At 35.5% G+C, this 24,639-nt stretch overlaps 1 protein-coding gene across 3 annotated transcripts in view; it reads left to right on the top strand.

Moving 5' to 3' along the window:
* Positions 1 to 20: 20 nt before the first annotated feature.
* The window catches only part of SRP54 (signal recognition particle 54), a 37,371-nt gene continuing 12,752 nt past the window's right edge, over positions 21 to 24,639 (top strand). For 2 of the 3 annotated variants that reach the window (XM_025271528.3, XM_006043855.4), the window contains exons 1-9: positions 21 to 301; positions 9,785 to 9,895; positions 12,058 to 12,149; positions 13,097 to 13,181; positions 17,922 to 18,026; positions 18,619 to 18,685; positions 18,767 to 18,824; positions 22,758 to 22,908; positions 24,407 to 24,555. In XM_025271528.3, coding sequence (XP_025127313.1) covers positions 9,818 to 9,895; positions 12,058 to 12,149; positions 13,097 to 13,181; positions 17,922 to 18,026; positions 18,619 to 18,685; positions 18,767 to 18,824; positions 22,758 to 22,908; positions 24,407 to 24,555 — 785 coding nt within the window. In that variant the 5' untranslated portion in view covers positions 21 to 301; positions 9,785 to 9,817. Of the gene's footprint in view, positions 302 to 5,386; positions 5,524 to 9,784; positions 9,896 to 12,057; positions 12,150 to 13,096; positions 13,182 to 17,921; positions 18,027 to 18,618; positions 18,686 to 18,766; positions 18,825 to 22,757; positions 22,909 to 24,406; positions 24,556 to 24,639 lie in introns of all 3 variants that reach the window. The other variant, XM_006043856.4, reaches the window with a different exon arrangement.

Below are 24,639 nucleotides of genomic sequence, written 5' to 3'. Positions count from 1 at the left end.
GACGCGCCGAGTGCCCCGGAAGCGGAAGTGTATCCCCTTCTTGAAAGGCTGGACTACGCCGAGTGGTGACGTTTCCTCATTGGGCGGAAGGTTCGGTGGCAGTCGTCGGGCTTCCAGCTGGTGGGAGTTGGCGTTGCGGTGCTGGGCGCTGGAACCCTAGTTTGTCCAGTTTGGGAAGTCGGGCTGTGGGGTCGCACCTGTCTGTCTGATCCCCGCGTTTCCTGGTTTCCTCCCCCGGCGTGGGGCTTCGCGAAGGTCTCCCGGGCCCCTTTGGGCCACGGCGGTAGCGGTGCCTTTTGCGGTAAGTGGCTGCTTTTTCCCGCCCCAGACTGCCGACTAGCAGCTGGGGGCAGCCCCAGTTCTGCTCAGTGGGGTAGAGACTGCGGAGGGACTTGGCTGCTTTGGCCACCAGCTGTCGTCATCGAGGCAGAGGTGCGCTGGCCCATTTTCATCTCTTGTCCCTCACCAGAAGTTTTGTTAAAAGATGCGCTGTGACCCTTTAAAATTGTCTTCAGATTTGCCAGAGCCAAATTAAACGTAAGCGATGTCAGGCCTGACTCTCTTTTGCTGTCCTGATCAAGAATTTAGATGTGGCTGCTACTCCGAAAATCTGTTGACTTGTACCAGATTTTATTTTTCCACGTTAACTTGTGTCTAATTAACACAGTGTCCCGCCTGTAGTAGGCTTTCAAAAATGATTAAGGGATATCAGTTCAGTGCCATTGACGACCTAAAATATACTGGTGGCTCTGTCCGTAACATCTGGTGCTACTAGCCGTTTCTTGAAACTCTTTCTCCCTTGTTGACGTTGTTGATGCTGTTCTCACATGGTTCTTTCATATGCTTCATTCAACAAAATGTTTACTCTTTCTTAGCTATAAGGATACAGAAATGAATGACTTGAACCCTGGCATTGAGGACCTAACAGCACAGTGATACAGAGACACATAAATATACATTATAATCAAGATGAGTAATGAGAAATTCTAGTAAGGTGTGAAGAGCCATGAGAGCTATGGAAACAAAGATGATATGCTCTGCTCCTTATAAGATTTGTGACCTTGAGCAAGTTGATATTCCAATCTAGCCTCAGTTTCCTCATCTACCTTAGTTTGAGAATGGAAGATTAGGTAACATGTTTGGTACCATGCCTAGAATACAGCAGTGCCAAAGGGGAGGGGAGCTATTTCCTTCAACTTCTTTCCCTTAATTTTTTGATCTGGTCAGTTAGTATTTTCTAACTGAAAATAAAGTCCTGTGCAAAAGCATCTTCAAGCCCTCCTTCAAAGAGATTGATTACTCCTGTAACTCCACCTATCTGGAAATGCTGGACCTGCCACTGGAATACAGTAAAATAATCATAAATGGTAGCTTTAATTCTTTTTCAATTGATTTTCTTCTGTATGCCTTTGCAAAGGGAATTGGTAAAAGCATCTCTCCTTCTGATTATTCTCAAAGTCTCAATGGACTCCTTTTAGTTGGCGGTTCACCATTGCCTTATCCCATAAGCTCTCTCTGAGAGTTCTCATCTACTTCCATGGTATTATCGTTGTATGCCAACCATTTCCACATCTTTTTCTCTAGCCCTTGTTTCATGAAATAGTATTTTAGTTTCTGCAGATTCAGTAGGTCTAAAACCAAGTTCACTCTCTGCACCTTCTTTTCGTTCCCCTTTTTATTACATATGTCCTACACACATGTTTTCCTAGTTTATCTCAGAGTTTTGACCTTGGGTTTCTAGTTGAATTTTGTGGTATTTGTTCAATTTTTAAAAGAATAATAAAGTCAACACTAACTGTCCAACCTAGTAGTAGAATTTTGTAAATAACCTTTAAAGCCCCTTGAATCTTGCCTCTATTTAACTTTCAAATCAGCTTCTCCTTTTTGTATTCCATTCATTGGTTAATGGCATCACTAACCACATGGTTATTCAAATGAGAGCCCTCAGAGTCATTTTTGCCTCTGGTTCTCTTTCATTCTCCATAACCATTTGATCATTAGGTCCTATAGATTCTGCTTCATGATTAACCCTTAACTTGAGCCCTGTCCCTCTGTTTTGTGTTCTTCCTTAGTTCAAGCTCACATCTCTTGAATAGACTTTTGGAGTATGTTTAGAATATGTAGTCTCCTTACTCCAGTTTTTCTCCCTTCAATGCCTTTGTTACATTGTCTCTAATTTTTAAATTATAGAACAGATTTTTTCATTCTCTTGTTTGCCTTAATGAGTGTTGCTTCATGCAGTGCTTATTAACCCTGGCTGCACATCAGTATAACCAGTGAAGTGTTTCAAAACATAGGTGCCTTGTTTGGCTCTCCTAATCAAGAATTTAGATGAGGCCACTTCCCCCATAATCTTCTGATGTTACCATCCCTGGAGTTTCTGATTGATTACTTCATTTTTAGCTAACAGGTGTTAGCTGAATGCCATTGAAATTGCCCATTACTTGAGCATATGCCTCATCCCTCTTCATCCATATTTTCACGCTGTGTTCTTTTTAGCTTCAAGGCAAACTATTTCCAAAGAGTTCTTTTGACTTTGTTTTAATTTTCCTCCTGGTAACAGTTTACATAAAGATTCTTTTTATGATTGACTTGACAGCCAGAAAGTATCTTAGAGAATTGATTCCCAGTGTTTTTGAATTATTAGCTATTGTTGCTAATTGAATTTTTGGTGTACTTTTTCTGCTATTAAGCCATGAAGTGTTGCAGTGGTTTTATCCTTAATGTTAACATGAGTTTTAAAGTTGTTTTAAAATTTGAAAACAGAATCATTGTATTGAAGAGAATATTTTCTAATATTGATTGGTGCAAAAGAAGACAGAGAAGTCAGTGGTGGCATGATACCTAATTTATTTTCTGAAGTTAACAGAGGAGTCTTGTCTGTGTTAACTTGATGTAATTTATTGATTTGAAGTTAGAAGTTAGTTTGCTTGCTGGAGCAATTCCTGGAGCACATAGTAGGTGTTTAATGACTGACTGACTAACTCAATACAAGGGGCAATTCTGTCTCAACCTCTAGAATAACATTATTCTAATTCTCATAAAGAGCACTTTGAAAAGTAACTTTCCCCTTAACAAAAAATAATTCTCATAGTGGTTACCAACAGTTTGAAAATTACAAGAATGTATTAGAAAATTTAAATTACTATTCACCATCAGAGATGACAAATGTTATTATTTTCTAGAAGCTTTACTACAATAAAGTTAACATACCCTACAGCTCACCCAAAGGGTACAGTTCAGTGGTCTTTAATGTATTTGCACAGTTGTGCAACCATCCAGGGCTTCCCAGGTGGCACTAGTGGTAAAGAAACCGCCTGCCAATGCAGGAGACTTAAGAGACACAGCTTCGATCCCTGGGGAAGATTCCCTGGAGGAGGGCATGGCAACCCACTCCAGTATTCTTGCCTGGAGAGTCCCATGGACAGAGGGGCCTGGCGGGCTACAGCGCACAGGGTCGCAAAAGTCAGACGTGACTGAGCACGCACAACCATCACCACCATCAATTTTAGAACATTTTCATCACTCCACAAAGAAACCCCATGCCCACTAATACTTCTCATTTCCCCCTAAGTCCCAAACCCTAAGCAACTATTAATGCACTTTCTTTCTTTATAGGTTTTTCTCTTCTGGACATTTTATATAAGTGAAATCAGATATCCTTTTGTCACTGGTTTCTTTCATTTAGCACAACGCTTTCAAGATTCATGTTGTGGCGTGTATCAGTACTTCATCTCTTTTGATTATCAAATAATATTCCATTTGGTGGGTATGCCACATTTTATTTATCCACTCATCAGTTGAGGGATATTTGGCTTTTTTTTTCCCTTCCCTTTTTGGCTAGTGTGAATAATGCTTCTAGTGACCATTTAAGTATAATTCTTTGTGTGGATGTGTATCTTCCTTTTTCTCGGATGTACCCAGGAATGGAATTGCTGGGTCATACAGTAACTTTGTTAATTTAAAATTTTGAGGAATCGCCAAACTGTTTTCTAGGGCTGTACCATTTTATGTTCCCACTAGCAGTGTATGAGAGTTCCAATTTCTGCATGTTCTCACCAAAACTTGTTATTACAGTTATTTCAGTGTGGGTCAAGTGGTATCTGATTGTGCCTTTGATTTACATTTCCCTCCTGGTTAATGCGTTTTTTGCATATTTGTTTAAACAAAATACATTATGTGCAGTATGTGCAGTTTTGTAATCTGGCTCTTATGTGCAGTTTTGTAATCTGGCTTTTACCTTTAAGCATATTCTTAGCATTAGCAAACATATTTACAAAAGATTTTCCCTCATTTCTGCTTTCTTCTTCACTCCTTCCCAAACCATAATTCTTGTGAAAACTTGCCTAAATTATAATGCGTTAAAAAGTCTATAGGAGTGTATGCCAAATTATTGTTGGTGGTTATCAAAGGACAAAAAGAGGGTTAGGAAAACTGTATTTTTACCTTTAATGTTTCTGTAGTGTTTGAATTTAATGAACGTGTATCCTCTTGTAATCACAAAACTTAAAAATGAATTATTTCTTTAGAGGACTGAGTATATTCAGAATGAAAAATATTCCTAAATTTGAAAGGCATTAACTTGTATTAGTTATTCAGATATAATCATTTTACCAAGTAAAATACCAATAGGTTGCTTTGTTAGATAGTTTACTTATCTGTGGTTATAGACTATAAATACATATGCTATGTAGAATTTAAAATATATATGTGTGTTTAATGTTATAATCAGGAAAGCATATACTGGTTTGGGCTATTGACTATTTTACAGGAAAGTATATAATGTAGAGATCATTTTTCTAAAGATATTTACTAATAATAGTATATTTATATGTTTAGTTCTTTAGTGTAATATTGATCCAATAAATTAGTCATTAACTAGGGCATAGAAGAACTTTTTTATTTTTGCCTGTATAATTTCAAGGACAGAGGAGCCTAGTAGGTAGAAGAATTTTTTAATAGGTGTTTTCATTATAATAAGATTTGGAATATCTAATCATTAGAGTCTGTTTATATAATCCAAGATTGGGCAGGGTTCTGGCAGGACTATTTTTAATTGTTTATGCACAGAAAAATGGCTGCTTGGGCATTCCAGCTTCTGTTGAAGAATAACCAAGTACATGAAATTGGCACTTAATGTTAAAAGATTCTGGGGGAGTGATTCCTGGGTAGTAGGACAGACACTTTAGTAATGTTCAGAAATGTTCCAGTTTATTCACAACTCAGCATTATAAGGAAAGGCAACTGACATCATCAAGAAAGGAAGGAAAATAACAGTTAGTATACTGTGCATTTGCAGGCAGTTTTATACGTACTGTCTCATTTAATCCTCACAACAGCCTTTCAGGGTAACTACCTTGATAATGGTATTATCTCCATTTTGCAGGTAAGGAATGTGAGGCTCAGAGATATTAAGTAACTTGCCCAAAGTAACCCAGCCAGTATGTAACAGAGCTGGGATTTGAATCCAAGTCTGTCAGACTCCAAAGCCCATGCTCTTTCCAGTACTTCATGCTGTAGCAGGTAAGTATGATTCTTGGCCCTGTGCCTGCCTTACCTAGGGCACCCCAAACTTGAGCCTGTTTCTACTGCCTCACTGTCCAGCTCTTAGATTCCTGTTAGGAGAAAGTGTGATGGGCCAAGATCAGTCCTTGTGCATCCTGATTGCAGTGGACTTATCAATTCTTTCTGGATATTGCAATTATTACTCTTCTGAAGAGGAATGTGCGTTTTTGCTTTCAAAATATGATTTCCTCTTTTGTATTATGGCAGCAAAATTTGTTCCAGGAGTTTGCCAGCAAGGATCTTCAACTCAGTCGTCTAAAGCATCATTTATACTCTCAGACCTAAGGTTGTATACCCAAGGGACTATAGGACGTCATTATGCTTTTTATTGGGTAGGGAATGGCTGTTCCATTCTTTCACCTGCTTATATGGTAAAATTGTTGTGAGGGTGGAATGAGATAATAGATGTTAAACTGTATGAACTGCTATACTGTAATCCCTTACCTTGCCAACGGCCCCATCTAAGTAGAGATTCTCCTTTTGTGAAACTCGAGTACATGTATACACATATTTACTTCTCTAAATCTTTTTAGTTAGCCCAGAGAATTTTGAGTGAGTGTGCTTAAATTGTAAATTATCCCAATTTGAGCTATAGGGTTAGCCATTAACAGTAAAAGATATATGTATTCTAGTGTGCATATTAGAACAAAGCAAAGTTAGTTTTTAAGAGTCTTGTTGGAACTTCTGAAAAGTTATAATAAGGCAAAGGAAAACTAATTGAACAATATCAATTATCTAGGTTGTTGATTTTCTTGATTGTCATGTTATCTTCATCGGTTAATTTATGTGGTCTTTTGAGAGATATTTTTAAGGCCATTTGTGACTTTGGCTCCCTAGTTTTGTTATTTAACTAAGGTCTTAAATACATCATTCATCCATAAAGTTCATTTTTAGAAAAGACTGAGGGTAAATAAAGCAGTGAGCTCACAGGAGAGAGCAAAAAAGGCAAACATCTCTGCCCTCATGCAACTTACATTTTGGTTGAGGGAGATAGATGGCAATAATGTGTAGTTAATCCTTGATGCCCAGGGATAGGACGACAGCTGTGTGTGTCGACTTTTGTGTGGATTTTTTTCAATAAATATAGTATTATTTGGCCAAATAGTTTGTTTGTGTTTTTCTACTGTGTCTTATGGAAAACAAACAAACAAACATTTTGGGCAACCCAGTACCTGTATTTTCAGTTTATAGACCTTTAAATTAAGTGTGGGGAAAAGTTTGTTCAACAATTAGAGACCACAGTTTGTAGAATCATAAGAACTAGGATCTGAGACAGTTGCCTCCAAGCTGTTTCAACTTCCTGCCTCTCTTTGGGTAAGTCATTTGTCAGTTCCTTGGTTTTTGAGGCAGAGATGGCAGTGCCTGGATTTTCTACTAGGATGGGGAATGGGCCAGTGCCACTAACCTCCCTTTGCTAAAGGGTCAGCTGTCAGTAAATCATGTTGGTAACAAAACAATGAGAGAAAGAGAAGGGAGTTTGCGATTTTAAACAAGTGGTAGGGGAAAGCCTCATTGAGAAATTGCATCTGGACAACAACAGTATGAGGGAGATGAGGGAGGGGCTGTATTGTTAACCAGAGGATGAACATGCCTGCTAGGGCTTTAGCACAGCATCAACAGCAAGGAACAAAATCGTGTGTGTGTGTGTGTGTGTGAGAAGTGCGTAAGTGCCTTACAGTCCATTCTGAGAACTTTACCTCCGCGTGAAATGAGAAGTCATTGAGGTTTTGAACAGAATTTTGATACCAGAGTTTTCAGAAACACATCTTTGGAAATTGTGGAGAAAACACTTTATAAATAAAAGCTATTATTAGATATTATTTCCCCCCTACTGAAGTGTAGGTTTTTGTAATCAGGCAAATATATTTAAAAATATGCTATCAATAAGTAATTTATATAAGGAAAACTGTGTTGGGAAACTTCACAGAAAATTTTTTTTCAATTGAAAAGAGCCAGTCAACATAGGAAGATAAGAGTTAACTAGTATAGCTTTTTAAAATGGAGGATGAAAAAATAAGTAAAGTGAAGGATGGTCTATTTATGATATGATCTCTAAAAGAGCTAATTGTGGTGTCATAATTAGGATTATATTACCCCTGGTAGTGCTGTGGTAAAGGCTATAAGCTGAAATCCCTGAACCGTATCTCTTACCTGAAGAATACTAACTTAATAATAATTTAGTATAATGATTTGGGATAAGAAGTTAAAACTTCTGGATCTTTTCTACAAAGTGGTTGCTTTTCCTGCTTAAATAACCATGTAATTGTTAAAAAAAAAAAAAAAAAAGTAAGTATTTTTGGTATAACATGGTATTTTTTCAGTTCCATCAAGTGTTGATAGTAAGTTTTTAGTTTTTAAATTATCAGATTTTACCTGAATAGAAGTGTGATGTTTAATGTACAGCTCAGCTTGGAATGTCTCTGCCAGTGACAGGTCCTTGAGTGCCTTTTCCCTGCCTGCTTCCTTTGACTTCCCTCATCTTTCCACTTTCTCTATGTTGAATGAGTCAGCTGTTTAGTCTGTAGATGGGATCTAGTCTAGATAATCTTGGTTTACTACATTAGACCAGTTAGCTTGGAATAGTTGACCAAAACAGCTGTTTTGAACCATGAACTCTTCTTCCAGTATTGCTTATGTTGGACAATTGATGCCTGGTTTTCAGAGCCCTTTACACCCTGTATTTCCTTCTAACTGTATAGCCTTCTGTCCTGACTGGAATGTTTTTTTTACTATCTTCCAAATAGTGCTCAATAATTTTTGAGTACAGTGCATACATAAAGTACAAATATGTCCCAGGCTTTTCCATGTCTCCATTTCTGCTTGTACCATTTCACCTTCTTCAAACTTCCCTTTGTCCTCTTCTCCACCTATCTGACTTCTTCCCTGTATCAGGATCAAATTCATGACAGCCTTCTCAATAAAGCCTGTTCTGTCTACCTGAGCTTATTTTTACATATATGTATAATTTTTATAATTACTGGCAGTTGACCATAAGGTGTTTTTTTTGACCATAAGCATTTATTTCTAGCTTTGAACTACTACTTAACTGGTATTAGTCAAGGTTCTCCACAGAACAGAACTGATAGGATGTGTGTATACATGTGCATGCATGTGCACGCACATACACATACATGAAACTCTTTATATATATTATATGCAATTGGCTCATGCAATCATGGAGGCTGATGAGTCCTGACATCCCCAGGGTGAGTTGGCGAGCTGGAGACCCAGGATAGCTAAGCAGATGGCATACTTCCAGTCTGCAGTCTGGCAAGCTTGAGACCCAGAAAAAGCTGATGTTTCAATTTGATTCTGAAGGCAGAAAAAAGCCTAGGCAGTCAGGCAGAGGAATTTTTAGATTTACGTTATTTTGCTGCTCAGTGATGTGCCTTGTCTTGCTAGCTAGTAAACAACTTGAGGGCAGGAACTGCAAGTCATATTTACCTGCTTACCATCCATAACTTTGTGCATCCTGATTTACATGTAATAGGTACATCTCTGTATTTTATGAAATTGTAACATTTTAAGGGCTAGAAGGCACCTTGAAGGTTATCTTGTTTTAGAGTTGGAGAATCAAGAACAACTTATTAATATATACCTCTTTCTTTAGTTGTCAAGAAAATGAACGAGATAATGTAGTATCTATGAAAAGTTAAGTGATTTACTAATTTTAAAGCTTTATTTTTGCTTAGAGCATGAATCAGAATGTGTCCTTTAATTAGAAGATATTTCCTGGGTGGAGATTTCACCTTTTTCTTGTTCTTTCTCACCTTTTTTTTTTTTTCATTTAAGAATGTACATAAAAAAAGAATGTACGTAGCACATTAGTCAGTTATTCATATTGACAACTATGTCCAAAATGAGAACAGATTTAATTTGAAATGTCATTTCTTCAAATTGTATTGTCTGATATATAAAATTTACTGATTCATAAAGAATATTCCAGTTAAGTATTCAAATATAAAGCATTATATAAAATTTACTGATTCATAAAGAATATTCCAGTTAAGTATTCAAATATAAGGCATTGTAACCAAGTGGTACCTTTAGCTTTTGGACCTGACAGTATTGAAGATGCAGGTTGAGGCTGTAGAATTTGAAGTTACTGTATTTTAAACACTCAAGTACTTTAATTTGAACTTACTCTTCTTTAGAAGTTTTCATTTATGGGAACTGATATTGTTTTCAGATGTTTTTATTTAGTTTTTTTCCTTCCTAGATTTTCTTGTGATTACATCTTAAAGCTTTCAAGATGGTATTAGCAGACCTTGGAAGAAAAATAACATCAGCATTGCGCTCATTGAGCAATGCCACCATTATCAATGAAGAGGTATGTAAAAACACACGTGATTGCACATCATCACTAGCATTGCAGATATATAGTTACTTCTAGATAAAACCCATAAATGGGTATAGTATTGTGTTTTATGAGAAATTGACTATGTTAATTTCAACTTTCTATAATGAATTACCAAAAAAACCCCACCTTAACTTATATGTAATAATGACATAACGTTTTATATTTCAAAAATGGCTTAGGTCTGGAAATATGCTTTTGCTTTCTCTTAATACAGGCCTATAACTTTAGTATCCTCCTTCTTCCTTCTTGATTAGACATGCATATATCTGATCTTTTTTCCTTGACTTTTATTTGACATTCTTATATAAAGCTAATATTTCCATTTTGGCTACTTTGATTCATTTTCTCTGAAATCCTCTCTTAGTTTTTTGGAGGTTTTGTAATCTGACTCCTTAATATGATATCTGAAATACTTTTCCTCCTGGTTTTAAGTATAAGGTATTTCTTGCTCCCATCCCCCCGCCCCCCCCCCCCCCCATCGTATATTAAAGGTTTGTCAACTGAAAGAAGATGATTATAGTCCACAAGTATATTTTACATTTTGTGGTTCTAGTGGTAAAGTACTGATTTTGGTTTTAGAAGACCTTGTTTAGTGTCCTGTTAAACAAGTCATAGAAATTTGAGCAAGTCAAATTCAGAATTTCTTAATGTTTAAAATGAGAAAATAGCATTTACCTTTCAGGATGATTTTAAAGATTAAATGAAATAATAGATTAAAAGTATCTTCTAACTTGGAGGTTTAAAGAAACTTCTAATACAAAATTTGATATCAATACTTTAATAAGCTAGTGGAATTAAATAATTTGGGGACCATCTTTGAGCTCAGCTAGTCAAGCTTCTCTTTTAACAGCAGTAGGAAGTCAGTTTTACATATTTATTTATTGGAAGAACCAGTATTAAAATCTTGTTCCTAATTCCACATACACAGCTTTTTATAATAATTAATATTAAGTAATAAATCATAATTTAAAACGCTAGTCTTTGGAATTCAGAATAAATAAAATGACAGCTTTTCAAATAGTTTTCCCTGTTTATAACCGTTATGCTGTTTGTATTTATAGTAGAAAAAGAAAAGAAACCAAGGAAATGAAGTTGGTGGGAAGTAAAATAACAGCTGTTGCTTAAATTGGCAGCTTCTCTATTCTTGATACTATGCTACTAGGGAATTAACAAGGAGAAATCCCTCTAATGAAAGATCAGTTCCATTTTTATCAAATCCCTTTAGTGAGAGATAGAGAAATCTGATAAGCTGCTATATGACATATGACAGAAGTTGAAGATGAGAATTCATTCAAGAAGTGTTTGAGGGCCTACATTTTTGCAAACTTTTTTGCTGCCATCAGGGATATAGCAGTGAACAAAATAGACTAAAATCCCTATCCTCGTGAAGTGTATTGCATTCTAATGTGTAAACAGCTATTTCCATGAGCAGCTAAGGCTCATCTTTTTTAAAGACTTTTTTATCGTTTGTGATCTTTTAACTACAGTGCCTTGCAACTCAACAAATATGTGATGATAGTGAGTTATTAATGGAGGATGGTTTTCTTTTCAACTTTGTTCCTCTGCTCTGAGTGAAAATAGTAAAGGCTAGTAGGTCAGACTGGGTCATTTTCTTTTGTCACATTTTCCTCCATGGTAGTCCAGTTGAGAAGATGTTGCTGCGTATTAGCAACAGGAATTCAGTGGCATAGAAAACTTCAGTGGCAACATGTATTGTATAGTAACTTTCTTAGACTTGTATATTGTCTTTACTATTACTACTTTAATATAGGGAAAAAATTGTGGTTAATACCTGGTTGAATAAAATGAAATGGAATGTCTTTTTTTTTTTTAAGTGGTGCTTTGCAAGTTGTGGGATCTTAGTTCCCCTATCTTGGATCTAGCCCATGCTCCCTGCAGTGGAAATTCAGAGTCCTAATCACTGGACCAGCAGGGAATTCCCTGGAATGTCTTATTTTGACAAAATGACTAGATATTTAATAAAATCTCTCTCAAAGGCTAACTGAAAACCTTTTCCCTCTCTAATGGTATACTATGGTTTTTAATTAGTCATGGTTGTATGGTTGATGACTGGTCAATGTTTTTATATGGTTGAAATGAATTTTTTAAAAGTTTTATTTATTTATTTGCAGGTGTTAAATGCTATGCTAAAAGAAGTATGCACAGCATTATTAGAAGCAGATGTTAATATTAAACTAGTGAAGCAACTAAGAGAAAATGTAAAGTAAGTTAATTAAGCTAAAGGTAAAAAACAGGCAAAACTAAATTTAGTTTACTGGGATGAGGAGCTAACTAGAAAAGTCTGCTGCATTACAAAACGTTTCTGCTATATAGCACTGGGAACGAATAGAACTCATATGTTGAAAGACTTCTTTTATAGTGCATTTCCATAATAATGGTTCAAAGAATAAACTACATGTGGCTTTCATTTAATTATGGAGTTCTTTCCGTTCTACTACTCCTTTATCTGAACGGATTCAATCATATACTGTATAGTATTTTGACAGAAAAGCCTGTTAGCAATTCAGAGTCCTTAAAGAAAAGTGGTGCCATTTTAATCCTCTTCAGACTAAAGATGGCATTAGTCAGCCTCCTTCACTATTGGAGAATTGTATTCTTTTTTATCCCCTTTTGGTTGCTCTGTCCATATTCGGTAAAGGAGTAGTGTGTGTGGTCTTAGTTATTGTGTTAACTGGGAGAGGCACTGGCTGGGGTGGAGCACGTAGAATAACGGAGGGCACTTCAGTTAGCTGCTTCAGTCCTAGCCCTCCTCATGCTCAGGCCATCCCCTCTCCTTCTTGTATTGTCAGACTGGGTGTTAAATACAGGACTACTAGCATTTAAGCATTTAGGACCGCAAGAAGTAATCCTATTTGCTGCTTGGTATAAACATGTATAAATTTTGTATGCTGCAAGAAAAATAAAATTAATACATTTGGACTTTCAAAAAATAAGCCTTGAAAAACTAACCAAAGTCATATATCTAATATTTCATGGTAAATTCTTTATGGTATGAACTTATGACTCTGTAGTAATTATATGCATGTTAGTTAGAAAAATATTAATATAAATGATTGGATATTCTTACATTCTTTGGGGCAAAAGGTAATTTTTTTAAGTGTCTTAACTGACTTTTTCCCCTTTTTATCCTCAAAAACCATCATTATGAAGGTCTGCTATTGATCTTGAGGAGATGGCATCTGGTCTTAACAAAAGAAAAATGATTCAGCATGCTGTATTTAAAGAACTTGTGAAGGTAAAAGTATATCTAGCTTGTGCTTTGATTTTCTATACACTCACTGCATTAGCACGGCAAACAGGAATGTATTTCAGAATGCTTTTTAATGTTTTTATGGAATATTTATCTGTATTAAAAATATTAATAGAAAGATAATTAACTTTTCTGAATACAAAATTGTAGACTTTTTTTTATTGTAGACTAAAATTCTGAGTACAGATGTGAAGGCTGGTATTTTACTCCTACAAAAAAATGCTAAAGCAAGTTATAGAAAGTACAGCTTCACTATATATTAATTGATGGAAGAGCCTCTCTGAGTTTATTCTCTTTAATATCAAGTTTTGCCTATTGAAGGTCCTACTTTTGTACAGAAAGTCACTCTTGGAAAGAGTTCTTTTCTACACTTTTATTGTGTCTAAAAGATAGAATATCCTACACTTGCCTAGATTTTAAGCAATTTTGAGTCAGTGAAATTTTATTTTACAAGTTATACTCTATTGCCTTGTCCCACCTTAGAACTGATATTGCTGCTGGTGATATGAAAATTATGATGAGAGTCTTAGAGCATTTGAAAATATGTTTGAGTCTAATGGTAGGGGCAGAAAAGAAAGGAACTAAAAAAAGTTTTTTTTAAAGGAGCAACAGGTACCTGTTAGTGGTCTCTAGGTATTTTCCCCCTATATTGTGTGAATAGTTTCATTTACTCCTTTAGTTCAACAGAACTGATTGGTACTTTGAGAAAATCTAGTATCTCAGGTTGTGACACTTCACTTTAGTCCTGTAGACTAATCAATTGGAAAAGAAATTCAGAACCTGAAAGAGGAAATTTAGCCAGTCTGTCTTTTCGGTTTGCGGTTGAGAAAAGTGAGACAGTTAGTGGTAGACCCAGGCCTGATCTCCATGCTTGTGAGGACTCCTCCTCCCAATATTTCCAGTTTGCTCTTCATCTTACACCTGAGGTCAGCACAGAGTGAGTGAACATTTTTATTTTTAGGGGTTGGCATCTTGAGGCAATTCTGGAACATCAAGTGCTTTGTTAAGATGCCTTTACTGAGTGCCTACTTTATTCCAGGCTGTATCCACATACTGCTGATAACAAGAGATGAAGAAGACTGGGCATTACACTCAGAAGCTCATGGTCTAGGGCAGTGGTGTACAAAGCAAGGTCAAAACTGTTTTCATAACACTTTCATAACACTAAGACATCATTTGCCTTTTTTTGCCCTCTTTACTTTGTTGATATCTGCTCTGCAAAAGCAATGGCAGATAAAGCCATTGGGTAAAACTCCTTAGCATGAACAAGGCAGTGATACTAAACTATACTGGTAGTCATTGTACCCTTTACTCCCAGACACTTGCAGTGAAATAAAAATAAGTTGTTTTTTTCAAATGTGTCCTTGATGGAAATTATTAGTGGTATTAAATCTTGACCCTTAAATGTATATGTGTTTGTAGGATTTTGTGTGATGAAATGGAAAGTACGCAGAAAGCTGTATTGCTGTGTACCAAATTTGATGGTTGTCTTGAGGAAAGCAACAGACAGTTAATCTGTGCTTATTTGGCCTTGAACCTTTGGCAGACATTTTCTCTGAAGTAAATAAAGTTGGCCTGTCACTTTAAGGCAAACAACTAACAGTATTGTACCCAATGATAAAATTTTAGCTTTCAAGTGGAAACTGGAAGCTTGAATCCCCCCACCCCCCGCCATGAGTTTGACAATGTCCTGATTAACTCGTCTGGTGAGACCAGTATCAGATCAGATCAGATCAGTCGCTCAGTCGTGTCCTGACTCTTTGCGACCCCATGAATTGCAGCACGCCAGGCCTCCCTGTCCATCACCAACTCCCGGAGTTCACTGAGACTCACGTCCATCGAGTCAGTGATGCCATCCAGCCATCTCATCCTCTGTCGTCCCCTTCTCCTCCTGCCCCCAATCCCTCCCAGCATCCGAGTCTTTTCCAATGAGTCAACTCTTCGCATGAGGTGGACAAAGTACTGGAGTTTCAGCTTTAGCATCATTCCTTCCAAAGAAATCCCAGGGCTGATCTCCTTCAGAATGGACTGATTGGATCTCCTTGCAGTCCAAGGGACTCTCAAGAGTGTTCTCCAACACCACAGTTCAAAAGCATCAATTCTTCGGCGCTCAGCCTTCTTCACAGTCCAACTCTCACATCCATACATGACCACAGGAAAAACCATAGCCTTGACTAGACGAATCTTTGTTGGCAAAGTAATGTCTCTGCTTTTGAATATGCAGTCTAGGTTGGTCATAACTTTCCTTCCAAGGAGTAAGCGTCTTTTAATTTCATGGCTGCAATCACCATCTGTAGTGATTTTGGAGCCCAGGAAAATAAAGTCTGACACTGTTTCCACTGTTTCCCCATCTATTTCTCATGAAGTGGTGGGACTGGATGCCATGATCTTCGTTTTCTGAATGTTGAGCTTTAAGCCAACTTTTTCACTCTCCACTTTCACTTTCATCAAGAGGCTTTTGAGTTCCTCTACACTTTCTGCCATAAGGGTGGTGTCATCTGCATATCTGAGGTTATTGATATTTCTCCCGGCAATCTTGATTCCAGCTTGTGCTTCTTCCAGTCCAGCCTTTCTCATGATGTACTCTGCATATAAGTTAAATAAACAGGGTGACAATATACAGCCTTGACGTACTCCTTTTCCTATTTGGAACCAGTCTGTTGTTCCATGTCCAGTTCTAACTGTTGCTTCCTGACCTGCATACAAATTTCTCAAGAGGCAGATCAGGTGGTCTGGTATTGCCATCTCTTTCAGAATTTTCCACAGTTTATTGTGATCCACACAGTCAAAGGCTTTGGCATAGTCAATAAAGCAGAAATAGATGTTTTTCTGGAACTCTCTTGCTTTTTGATGATCCAGCAGATGTTGGCAATTTGATCTCTGGTTCCTTTGCCTTTTCTAAAACCAGCTTGAACATCAGGAAGTTCACGGTTCACGTATTGCTGAAGCCTGGCTTGGAGAATTTTGAGCATTACTAGCGTGTGAGATCAGTATGGATATTAATAAATAAAATTTTCGATGTTGTGTAGTGACATGTGTCAACAATGGGAGATCTGCCTAACTTAGTAAACCAGTATTTTCTAAATGACCAGTGTATAATGTTACAGAAGCATGCACCAGTATAAGATCGATTCAAAGTCGAAGATAGGATAACAGATTTTAATGTGATATAACATGAAAATTCAGTACTGCAGTTCTAGGATGCAGGAGGAAGAGAAGATAAATTTATAATAAAATCATTATTCAATAAAATGTATGTTCCAAATAGTAGGTTCATAGAGAGCTGAGTGATTCTGCCATGGGATATAGAGAATGGAGGTGAATATAGGGCAGCATTAGTGTTCTGAAAGGGTCTAAGAGGAAGGGCAGTGGATTTATGTCTAAGATAGTTGTTTATTTCAGAAGTTTGCTTACGGGTAGCTCTATGCCTGAGAAGAAGATAACAAAATGTATTTTCTTTTCCTCCCTTTTCTACCACATGGCTTTCCTTGAAATCAGATATAATATGGATTATGTAACTTTTCTGGTATCATCTAGCATGGGCTCATCAAGGTTCTCTTAAGAACAAATAGTTCCAGCTTTGTGAGTCATATGGTTTTTGTTGCAACGACTCAGGTCTGATGTTATAGCACAAAAGCAGTAAATGAGTGGGCATGTGTATGTTAAGACTTTATTTACACATAGTTGTAAATATGGTCTATGTCCTCTGGTCTAGGATATTAACTACTATTACTGTTTGATTATATAGAGATAGAGGTTTCAAGTTTCAAATGACGACTTGGAAATGTATTATTTTTTTAAATGAACGTTAAAAATGCCTCCTGCTTGCTAGTTTGGGGACTGTCTGTATACGTACCTTTATTTTCCACTGATTGTCATTATAAAATTGGTGATTATTTTTTACTTTAAATATAATAACTTTATAGAGCAGTACATCCAATGGCATTGGACAGTTTAATGTTTGACTCACTTGGAAAGCCTTTCACATGTAGTTTGTAATTTTGCTCATGTATAAACACTTGTGAAATTCAACAGGAAGGTAGGTGCCATTGCAGTATTGTAGTCATTAGCCACATGTGGTTATTGAGACTTGTAATGTGGCTAGTCCATGCTGAGATCTGATATTGAGTAGATGGATAAGAGATCCATGCCAGGTTTTAAAACCTAGCATGGCACATTTATTTAGTTAAAAAAAAAAAAAAAAAAGACCCAGCATGGGAAAAGGAAATATAAAATAGCTCATTAATTTTTAAATATAGATTACATGTTAAAATTATAATATTCTAGATATATTGAGTTAAAGTATTAACATTAACATCACTTGTTTTTACTTTTTGAAATGTCACTACTAGAAATGTAAAAGGTCTTATGTGGCCTGCACATATATTTCTACATTGCTATTGTAGACTGCTCCCTTGCTCAAACTTGGTTTCACATTCATACCCTTTCAACTTTTTCTAAAAAATGCTTTGAGATCCTTACCTCTGAATCAGTTTGGGAGTATAGGCTTGCTTATAACTTCACAATGCACTATTTTAAATTCTTAAATTTCACTATGTGTATATATAAGAGAGGGAAATAGAGTTGTGTTAGAATGGGAGGATTATGGTTGCCTCTTACACTGAAATGTCTGTAAATCATTTTTACAATTTGAAAGTTGTGGGAAGAGAGGTTTTGAATGTAACCATGTGCTAACCTGATTTTATCTTTGTTTTTGGTATGTAGCTTGTAGACCCTGGAGTTAAAGCATGGACACCCACTAAAGGAAAACAGAATGTGATCATGTTTGTTGGATTGCAAGGGAGTGGTAAAACAACTACATGTTCAAAGGTAAATTATACTTAAAAAAAAACAAAGTCATGGAGAAGCTGTTTGTGTAAATCAAGTGCTTTTACCAAGAAAACTGTTCCTATTCTTTAAGGAGATGAGGATATGATTTTTGGAGAAGTAGAGGGGGGAAGTTTACCTTATATCCTGTGGCTCAGGATTCTCTTTTCACAATGTCTAACCCAGTATAATATGTATGGATCTTCATTTTACAAATCATTTTGCTAATTTTAAATTCATTATACCACCCTTTCCTTCATAATTGGGTGCCTCAACTTTGTTATCAAATTTTGCTTCAGAAGCCTCAACTATGTATAGTTTAGAAAGAAAAAAAAAACAAACAGGATTATTTCTTAGAGGGTTATGTTATTGTTTGTTTTTAATTAACGTTAATAACATTTTTTACCACGGTCATTTGTTGCTTCGTCATTTCACATCCTTTGAATGTGACTGTTTGGCACTTAGAGTTTAAATTCTAAAGGAAATCTTCAGTATTCAGAATGTAATAATATTACTATTTAGGAGAATATGAGCTGTTTTATTTTACATGTGTAATAATTTGTATTTATTGATTTTTAAAATCTTCCTTTCCCAGTTAGCATATTATTATCAGAGGAAAGGTTGGAAGACCTGTTTGATATGTGCAGACACATTCAGAGCAGGTATTGTGCTGAAATTTGAAAATTATTTCCTGAAATTTTTATTTTCAAATTTAAGGACTCATTAACTTTTTTGTTTCATAGGGGCTTTTGACCAACTAAAACAGAATGCAACCAAAGCAAGAATTCCATTCTATGGAAGGTGGGTTCTGGTTTTTATTCCTTTATTCATATGTCTTACCTTATCTATCTGACTTTTTACTTTATGCTATCTGGCCACATTTTAATATGTACCCATAAGGTTGAATCATTTTTGGAATAAGGTAGGGGTATAATTATTACAGTTACCTTTTATTATTGTAACATGATTTTTCTGATCTAGCCTGATCAATCAGAGCAGATACTGTTTAGCTTATAATTCTTCCTATACTTACCCTGCCTTGCATGCTTTCCAGTTTCCTGCTTCTATTCCAGTTGTTTCTTCTAAGACGTGTCTGAACCTTTTCTCAATTCAACATACCCTGGTGAATTCTACATTGTCTGTTTCTTTAGTACACCATTTTTTAAACGTTTGTGTTTGATCATCCTAAAATTCTTTATAATCTATGTTTATCTCAGAGTCTGATCATTGCTAACCTTCATTTGCTACGTTGCTGTTCAGTTAGGTGATTTGTTTATGTTAAAATGACTGATTAAAAGAATTGAGTCAAGATTAAATTTAGAAAGACTTATTTGAGAGAATAACATTTTTCTTAATGTTACTAATATATTAATATCAGAAGATTATTAAGCTAAAATTTGAAGTAATTAAATGAATGATATCATTTTATAAATCATTATTTGCTACTTTTTGGCCAAAAAAACTAGTGAACTTTGGCTATGGTATGCTCTTTAAATTCTTTTATTAGTTTTTTTTTGGCTGCAACACGCTGATTGCAGGATCTTAGTTCCCCAACCAGAGATTGAACCCAGGCCCTTGGGAGTGAAAGCGCAGAGTCCTAACCACTGAACCACCAGGGAATTCCCTCTTAGTTATTTTTTTATGATAATTTCTAGCAAATAGATTAAAGAATAATGTTAGGAATTTAATTTTTAGGTTAAGAACTTTTTCTAACATAGATTTAAAAATTAAAGGATAATACATGTTTAGAGTTCAAATTTGCACAGTGATAGGTGTGAGCTGATAGGTGGCTCAGATGGTAGAGAATCTACCTGCAGTGCAGGAGACCTGGGTTCAATCCTTGGGTTGGAAAGATACCCTGTAAAAGGAAATAGCAACCCACTCCAGTATTCTTGCCTGGAGAATACCATAGACAGAGAGAGGAGCTTGGTTGGCTATAGTCCATGGGTTGCAAAGAGTCAGACACAACTGACCAAGTAATGCTTAGGCTACTTACTAGAACTATCAGCCAAAACCAGAGCCTTAATTTTTAACCAGTTTCTCAGTAGTGTTTATTAAATAATCTCTCCTTTGCTTATGTGTATGGAGTAAAATATTAGTGATCATCGTTTCCTCTGGGAGAGATGAAGTGGATCGGGCTGGGGAAGGAAGGATTTGAAATGATCTCTAATGTTAAATTTACATGTTAGCATTTATTGGGGGGACAATAGATATTTTTTTTTCTGTCTTTTTAAAAAACAACAACACTATTTTAATAAAAAATTTTAAAGAAGTGAAAGTACTAACAGTTTCACTTCCCAATTACCAGCTTTTAGCAAGTCCATCTGTACTTTTTTCAGATGTGCTATATATAAACAAATATACAAGAGATAGATAATTTTAAATTGAAATAGAATCTTTTCATGCTTTGAACCTTGATTGCTTTAGTAGTAGTTATATGGGTTGTATAAATTTATCAAAGCTCATTAAAATGAATACTTAAAATAGTGCATTTTATGTAAACATACTACTATAGACTTGATTAAAAATGGGATCTTATGACAAGATAGTGATTATTCTTGGGAGGAAGTAAAATACTAATTATTTTGTTTTCCTTGGTCTGGGTGTGTTTGCTTTGTGAAAAGTCACTGAGTTTAACAATTTGTGCAGCTTTTCCATATGTATGTTATATTTCATTAAAATACATATTCTAATAATGGGATCTTAATAATTCTGGACAATATGCTGTTAAAGAGAATTCTTTTTATGACATCACTGTATTCCATTGTATGCATGTATGTAAGTAATCTCCTTATGAACATCTTTGATCCTATTTCTTTATATATTTGTTTTATTTTATTTTATTTTTAAACTTTGCAAAATTGTGTTAGTTTTGCCAAATATCGAAATGAATCTGCCACAGGTATACATGTGTTCCCCATCCTGAACCCTCCTCCCTCCTCTCTCCCCATACCATCCCTCTGGGTCGTCCCAGTGTACCAGCCCCAAGCATCCAGTATCGTGCATCAAACCTGGACTGGCAGCTCATTTCATACATGATATTATACATGTTTCAATGCCATTCTCTCTTATTTTAATTGTATCTTTATCATATTTTAAAATAGCTGGTAATGCTAATTTCTTCTTTTTCAACATTTCTTGCCTCTTTCATCTGCTTATTTTCCTGAGTAAATTTTAGTTTTTTTTTTGCTTGGAGGAAAATTGCTTTGTAATGTTGTGTTGGTTTCTTTAATCAAGTTCCAGAAAGAAAAATCTCCCTAAGATTATGATTAAAACTGTATTGAAGCCAGTTAATTTAAGGGAGAACTGACATCTTTACTTATTTGTATAGTTCCATGTAGAAACTTGCTAGGTCTTTTTTGTTAAAAATTTCATCCTTAAGTATATTAATTTTCCTCTTTTAAGTTTCACATATATTCTTACTAAGTGTATTTCTACTTGATTTTTTTGTTAATTTAGGGGAAAAACTTTTTTTTAACATTATATATCCTTTCATTTGACAACGTTGATCTGTGTTAAAAGTTGCCACTAATCAAAAGAATGCAAACTAAAATAAAATCTTGTTGATTTTCAAGTTGAGTAGAGTTTCAAGGATTATAAAATATAATAAAATAGCAATGAAATTAAAGTTTTGTGAAGGACATTTTCCTTTTAAAAACCAAAAGCCTCAATGATCAAACCATTTGATCCAAATTCAGCTTGTAGGAGTGTATCATAGTTTAGAAGAAACAACATAATATACTATTTATATTGGCTATATTTTTAATACCAGGAAGTTAGAAAACCTTAAATGGCCAACAGTAGGGCATTTATTTAATAAATGATAGCATAGCCATCTGATGGAATGCTATATAACTTAGAAGTCACATGTTACAAGAATATTTAATGGTTTTAGAAAGTGCTACAGAAGGATGACTATCATCAAAAAGAACACAAATGACAAATGATCACGAGGATGTGGAGAAAAAGGAATCCTTGTACACTGTTTGTGGAATATGAATTGGTACCACAGCTGTGGAAAACAGTATGGCAGTTTCTCGAAAAACTGAAAATAGAACTACCATATAACCCAACAGTTCCACTCCTGGGTATATATTTAGGAAGGAAAAAAGATGCACTAATTTGAAAAGCTACATTCACTCTAGTCTTCATAGTAGCATTATTTATAATTGCCAAGATATGGAAGCAACTTAAGTGTCCATTAACAGATAAATGGATGAAGAAGATTGAGATACACACACACACACACACCCTACATACAATGCAATACTACTCAGATATAAAAAGGAATGAAAATTTGCCATTTGCAACAATTTCAGCTGAAAAAAAAAATTGTGACTCACTGTATTATATAGCTATAATGTATAGTGTACATCAACTGTACTTCATTTAAAAATGCTTTCAAAAGACTGTTAAGTGGAAAAGCATATATGAAACACTATATAATACAAGTTCAGTTATTAAAGAAAATTTTAAAAATTGAGGGATACACAACTCATTCAGAAAAGATATAAAGCAGGATCATACAGGATTTCATAATTGGGAGACTGGATATTGCTTCATGCTGCTCTTTAAGTGGCTTGTCATATTTAATACTTACTGGATTTTATACTTAATTGAAATTGTGATCAATATGACTTTTTCAGAATAAAGATATACTAGCAATTTCCAAATTACTAGTATTTGAACGTTTTGCTGTTGTGGTTGTTAAATCATTTTTTCCATGTTAAATAGCTATACAGAAATGGATCCTGTTATCATTGCCTCTGAAGGAGTGGAAAAATTCAAAAATGAAAACTTTGAAATTATTATTGTTGATACAAGTGGCCGTCATAAACAAGAAGACTCTTTGTTTGAAGAAATGCTTCAAGTTGCTAATGCTATAGTAAGTAGCTTTAATTTAACAACATTATAAGGACTTCAGTTAAAACTTAACTGAGTTTGTGAACCATATAAATTATTTTTTGCCTGTAAGATTCCAAGTAATTTATTTCTATTTTGGGCTCCTTTATCTATATGATAAGGACTTAATCTTCTCTACATTAATATTAAATTTTCATGAGTATTGGAAATTTCATTGCTTAATCATCTTATTAGTATGTATAAGAAAAACTAACAAATAAATTGAGAATAATCTTTAGTAACTATTGAATTTCCTTTCTGTAAATTGTTTAAATTAGAAACATTTGCTTTAGGTGAATTTTGAAAGACATGAAGCATTTAAAAGTATTAATCATCATTTAGTGTCTCTTTAAAATCGTGATGGAAATAACTTGGGGATAAGAAATGGTTTATAGGTAATATGTAGCACATATTATGAGCCCATATTTGCCATTGAGGTGCTGGTAGTAATTCTTTGGTTAATGGTTAGTGCTAATAAGTTGGGTTTTAGCCATGCCATTATTTTGACTTAGTGGAGCAGATCTAAGGGAAATAGCCTCACCTCTGTTTTTATCCATTTTGGTTTCAGCCCACACTCTTCTGCTTTTTCTTCTTCTCATTTACATTTGCTGTTCCATTTGCCTGGAGTGTGATTGCTCGAGATTGTTGCTTAACTTTTTCCTCTTTATTCAGATCTCAGCTCAAATTTTACCTCCATACAGGCCTTCTCTGACCACCCTAAGAAAGAAGCCTTCCACACCTCATAACTGATTTTCTCCATCCCATTTTAATTGTCGTACATTCAAAATGTTTCAGTTCAGTTTAGTTCAGTCGCTCAGTCACGTCCAACTCTTTGCAACCCCATGGACTGCACCACACCAGGCCTCCCTGTCCATCACCAACTCCCAGAGTTTACTCAAACTCATGTCCATTGAGTCGGTGATGTCATCCAACCATCTCCTCCTCTGTCATCCCCTTCTCCTGCCTTCAGTCTTTCCCAGCATCAGGGTCTTTTCTAATGAGTCAGCTCTTTGTATCAGGTGGCCAAAGTATTGGCGTTTCAGCTTCAGCATCAGTCCTTCCAAGAATATTCAGGATTGATTGCCTTTAGGATGGACTGGTTGGATCTCCTTGCAGTCCAAGGGACTCGGAAGAGTGTTCTCCAACACCACAGTTCAAAAGCATCAATTCTTCTCAACTTTCTTTATAGTCCACCTCTCACATTCATACATGACTACTAGAAAAACCATAGCCTTGACTAGATGAAATGTTTATTTGCCTGTTTTTAAATCTGTCTCCAATGACTTCAGTGTAGGCCCCATAAAGACAAGGATTTTCTTATTCATCTCTATCTGAGGACCTAAATGGTGCCTAATACATACTACTTCTACAGTAAATGTTTACTGATTAAATAAGTATAGTAAATACTTTTTATAGCTTCTATTGATGAAATTTACCTAAGGTCAGTTAAAATACGTATCTTTTCTATTCAAATTTTCTAGCAACCAGATAACATTGTTTATGTGATGGATGCCTCCATTGGACAGGCTTGTGAAGCCCAGGCTAAGGCTTTTAAAGATAAAGTAGATGTAGCCTCAGTAATAGTGACAAAACTTGATGGCCACGCAAAAGGAGGTGGTGCTCTCAGTGCGTAAGTATCATTAACACTGTTGTCCTGTGCCTTGGACCTACATGCTATGTGTGTGTGTATGTGTATCTTTATGACTTTATTAAT

The sequence above is a fragment of the Bubalus bubalis genome, chromosome 20 (assembly GCF_019923935.1).
Source record: "Bubalus bubalis isolate 160015118507 breed Murrah chromosome 20, NDDB_SH_1, whole genome shotgun sequence".
In the NCBI taxonomy this organism is placed as follows: Eukaryota; Metazoa; Chordata; class Mammalia; order Artiodactyla; family Bovidae; genus Bubalus; species Bubalus bubalis.
This window is presented reverse-complemented; position numbering and strand designations above follow the sequence as displayed.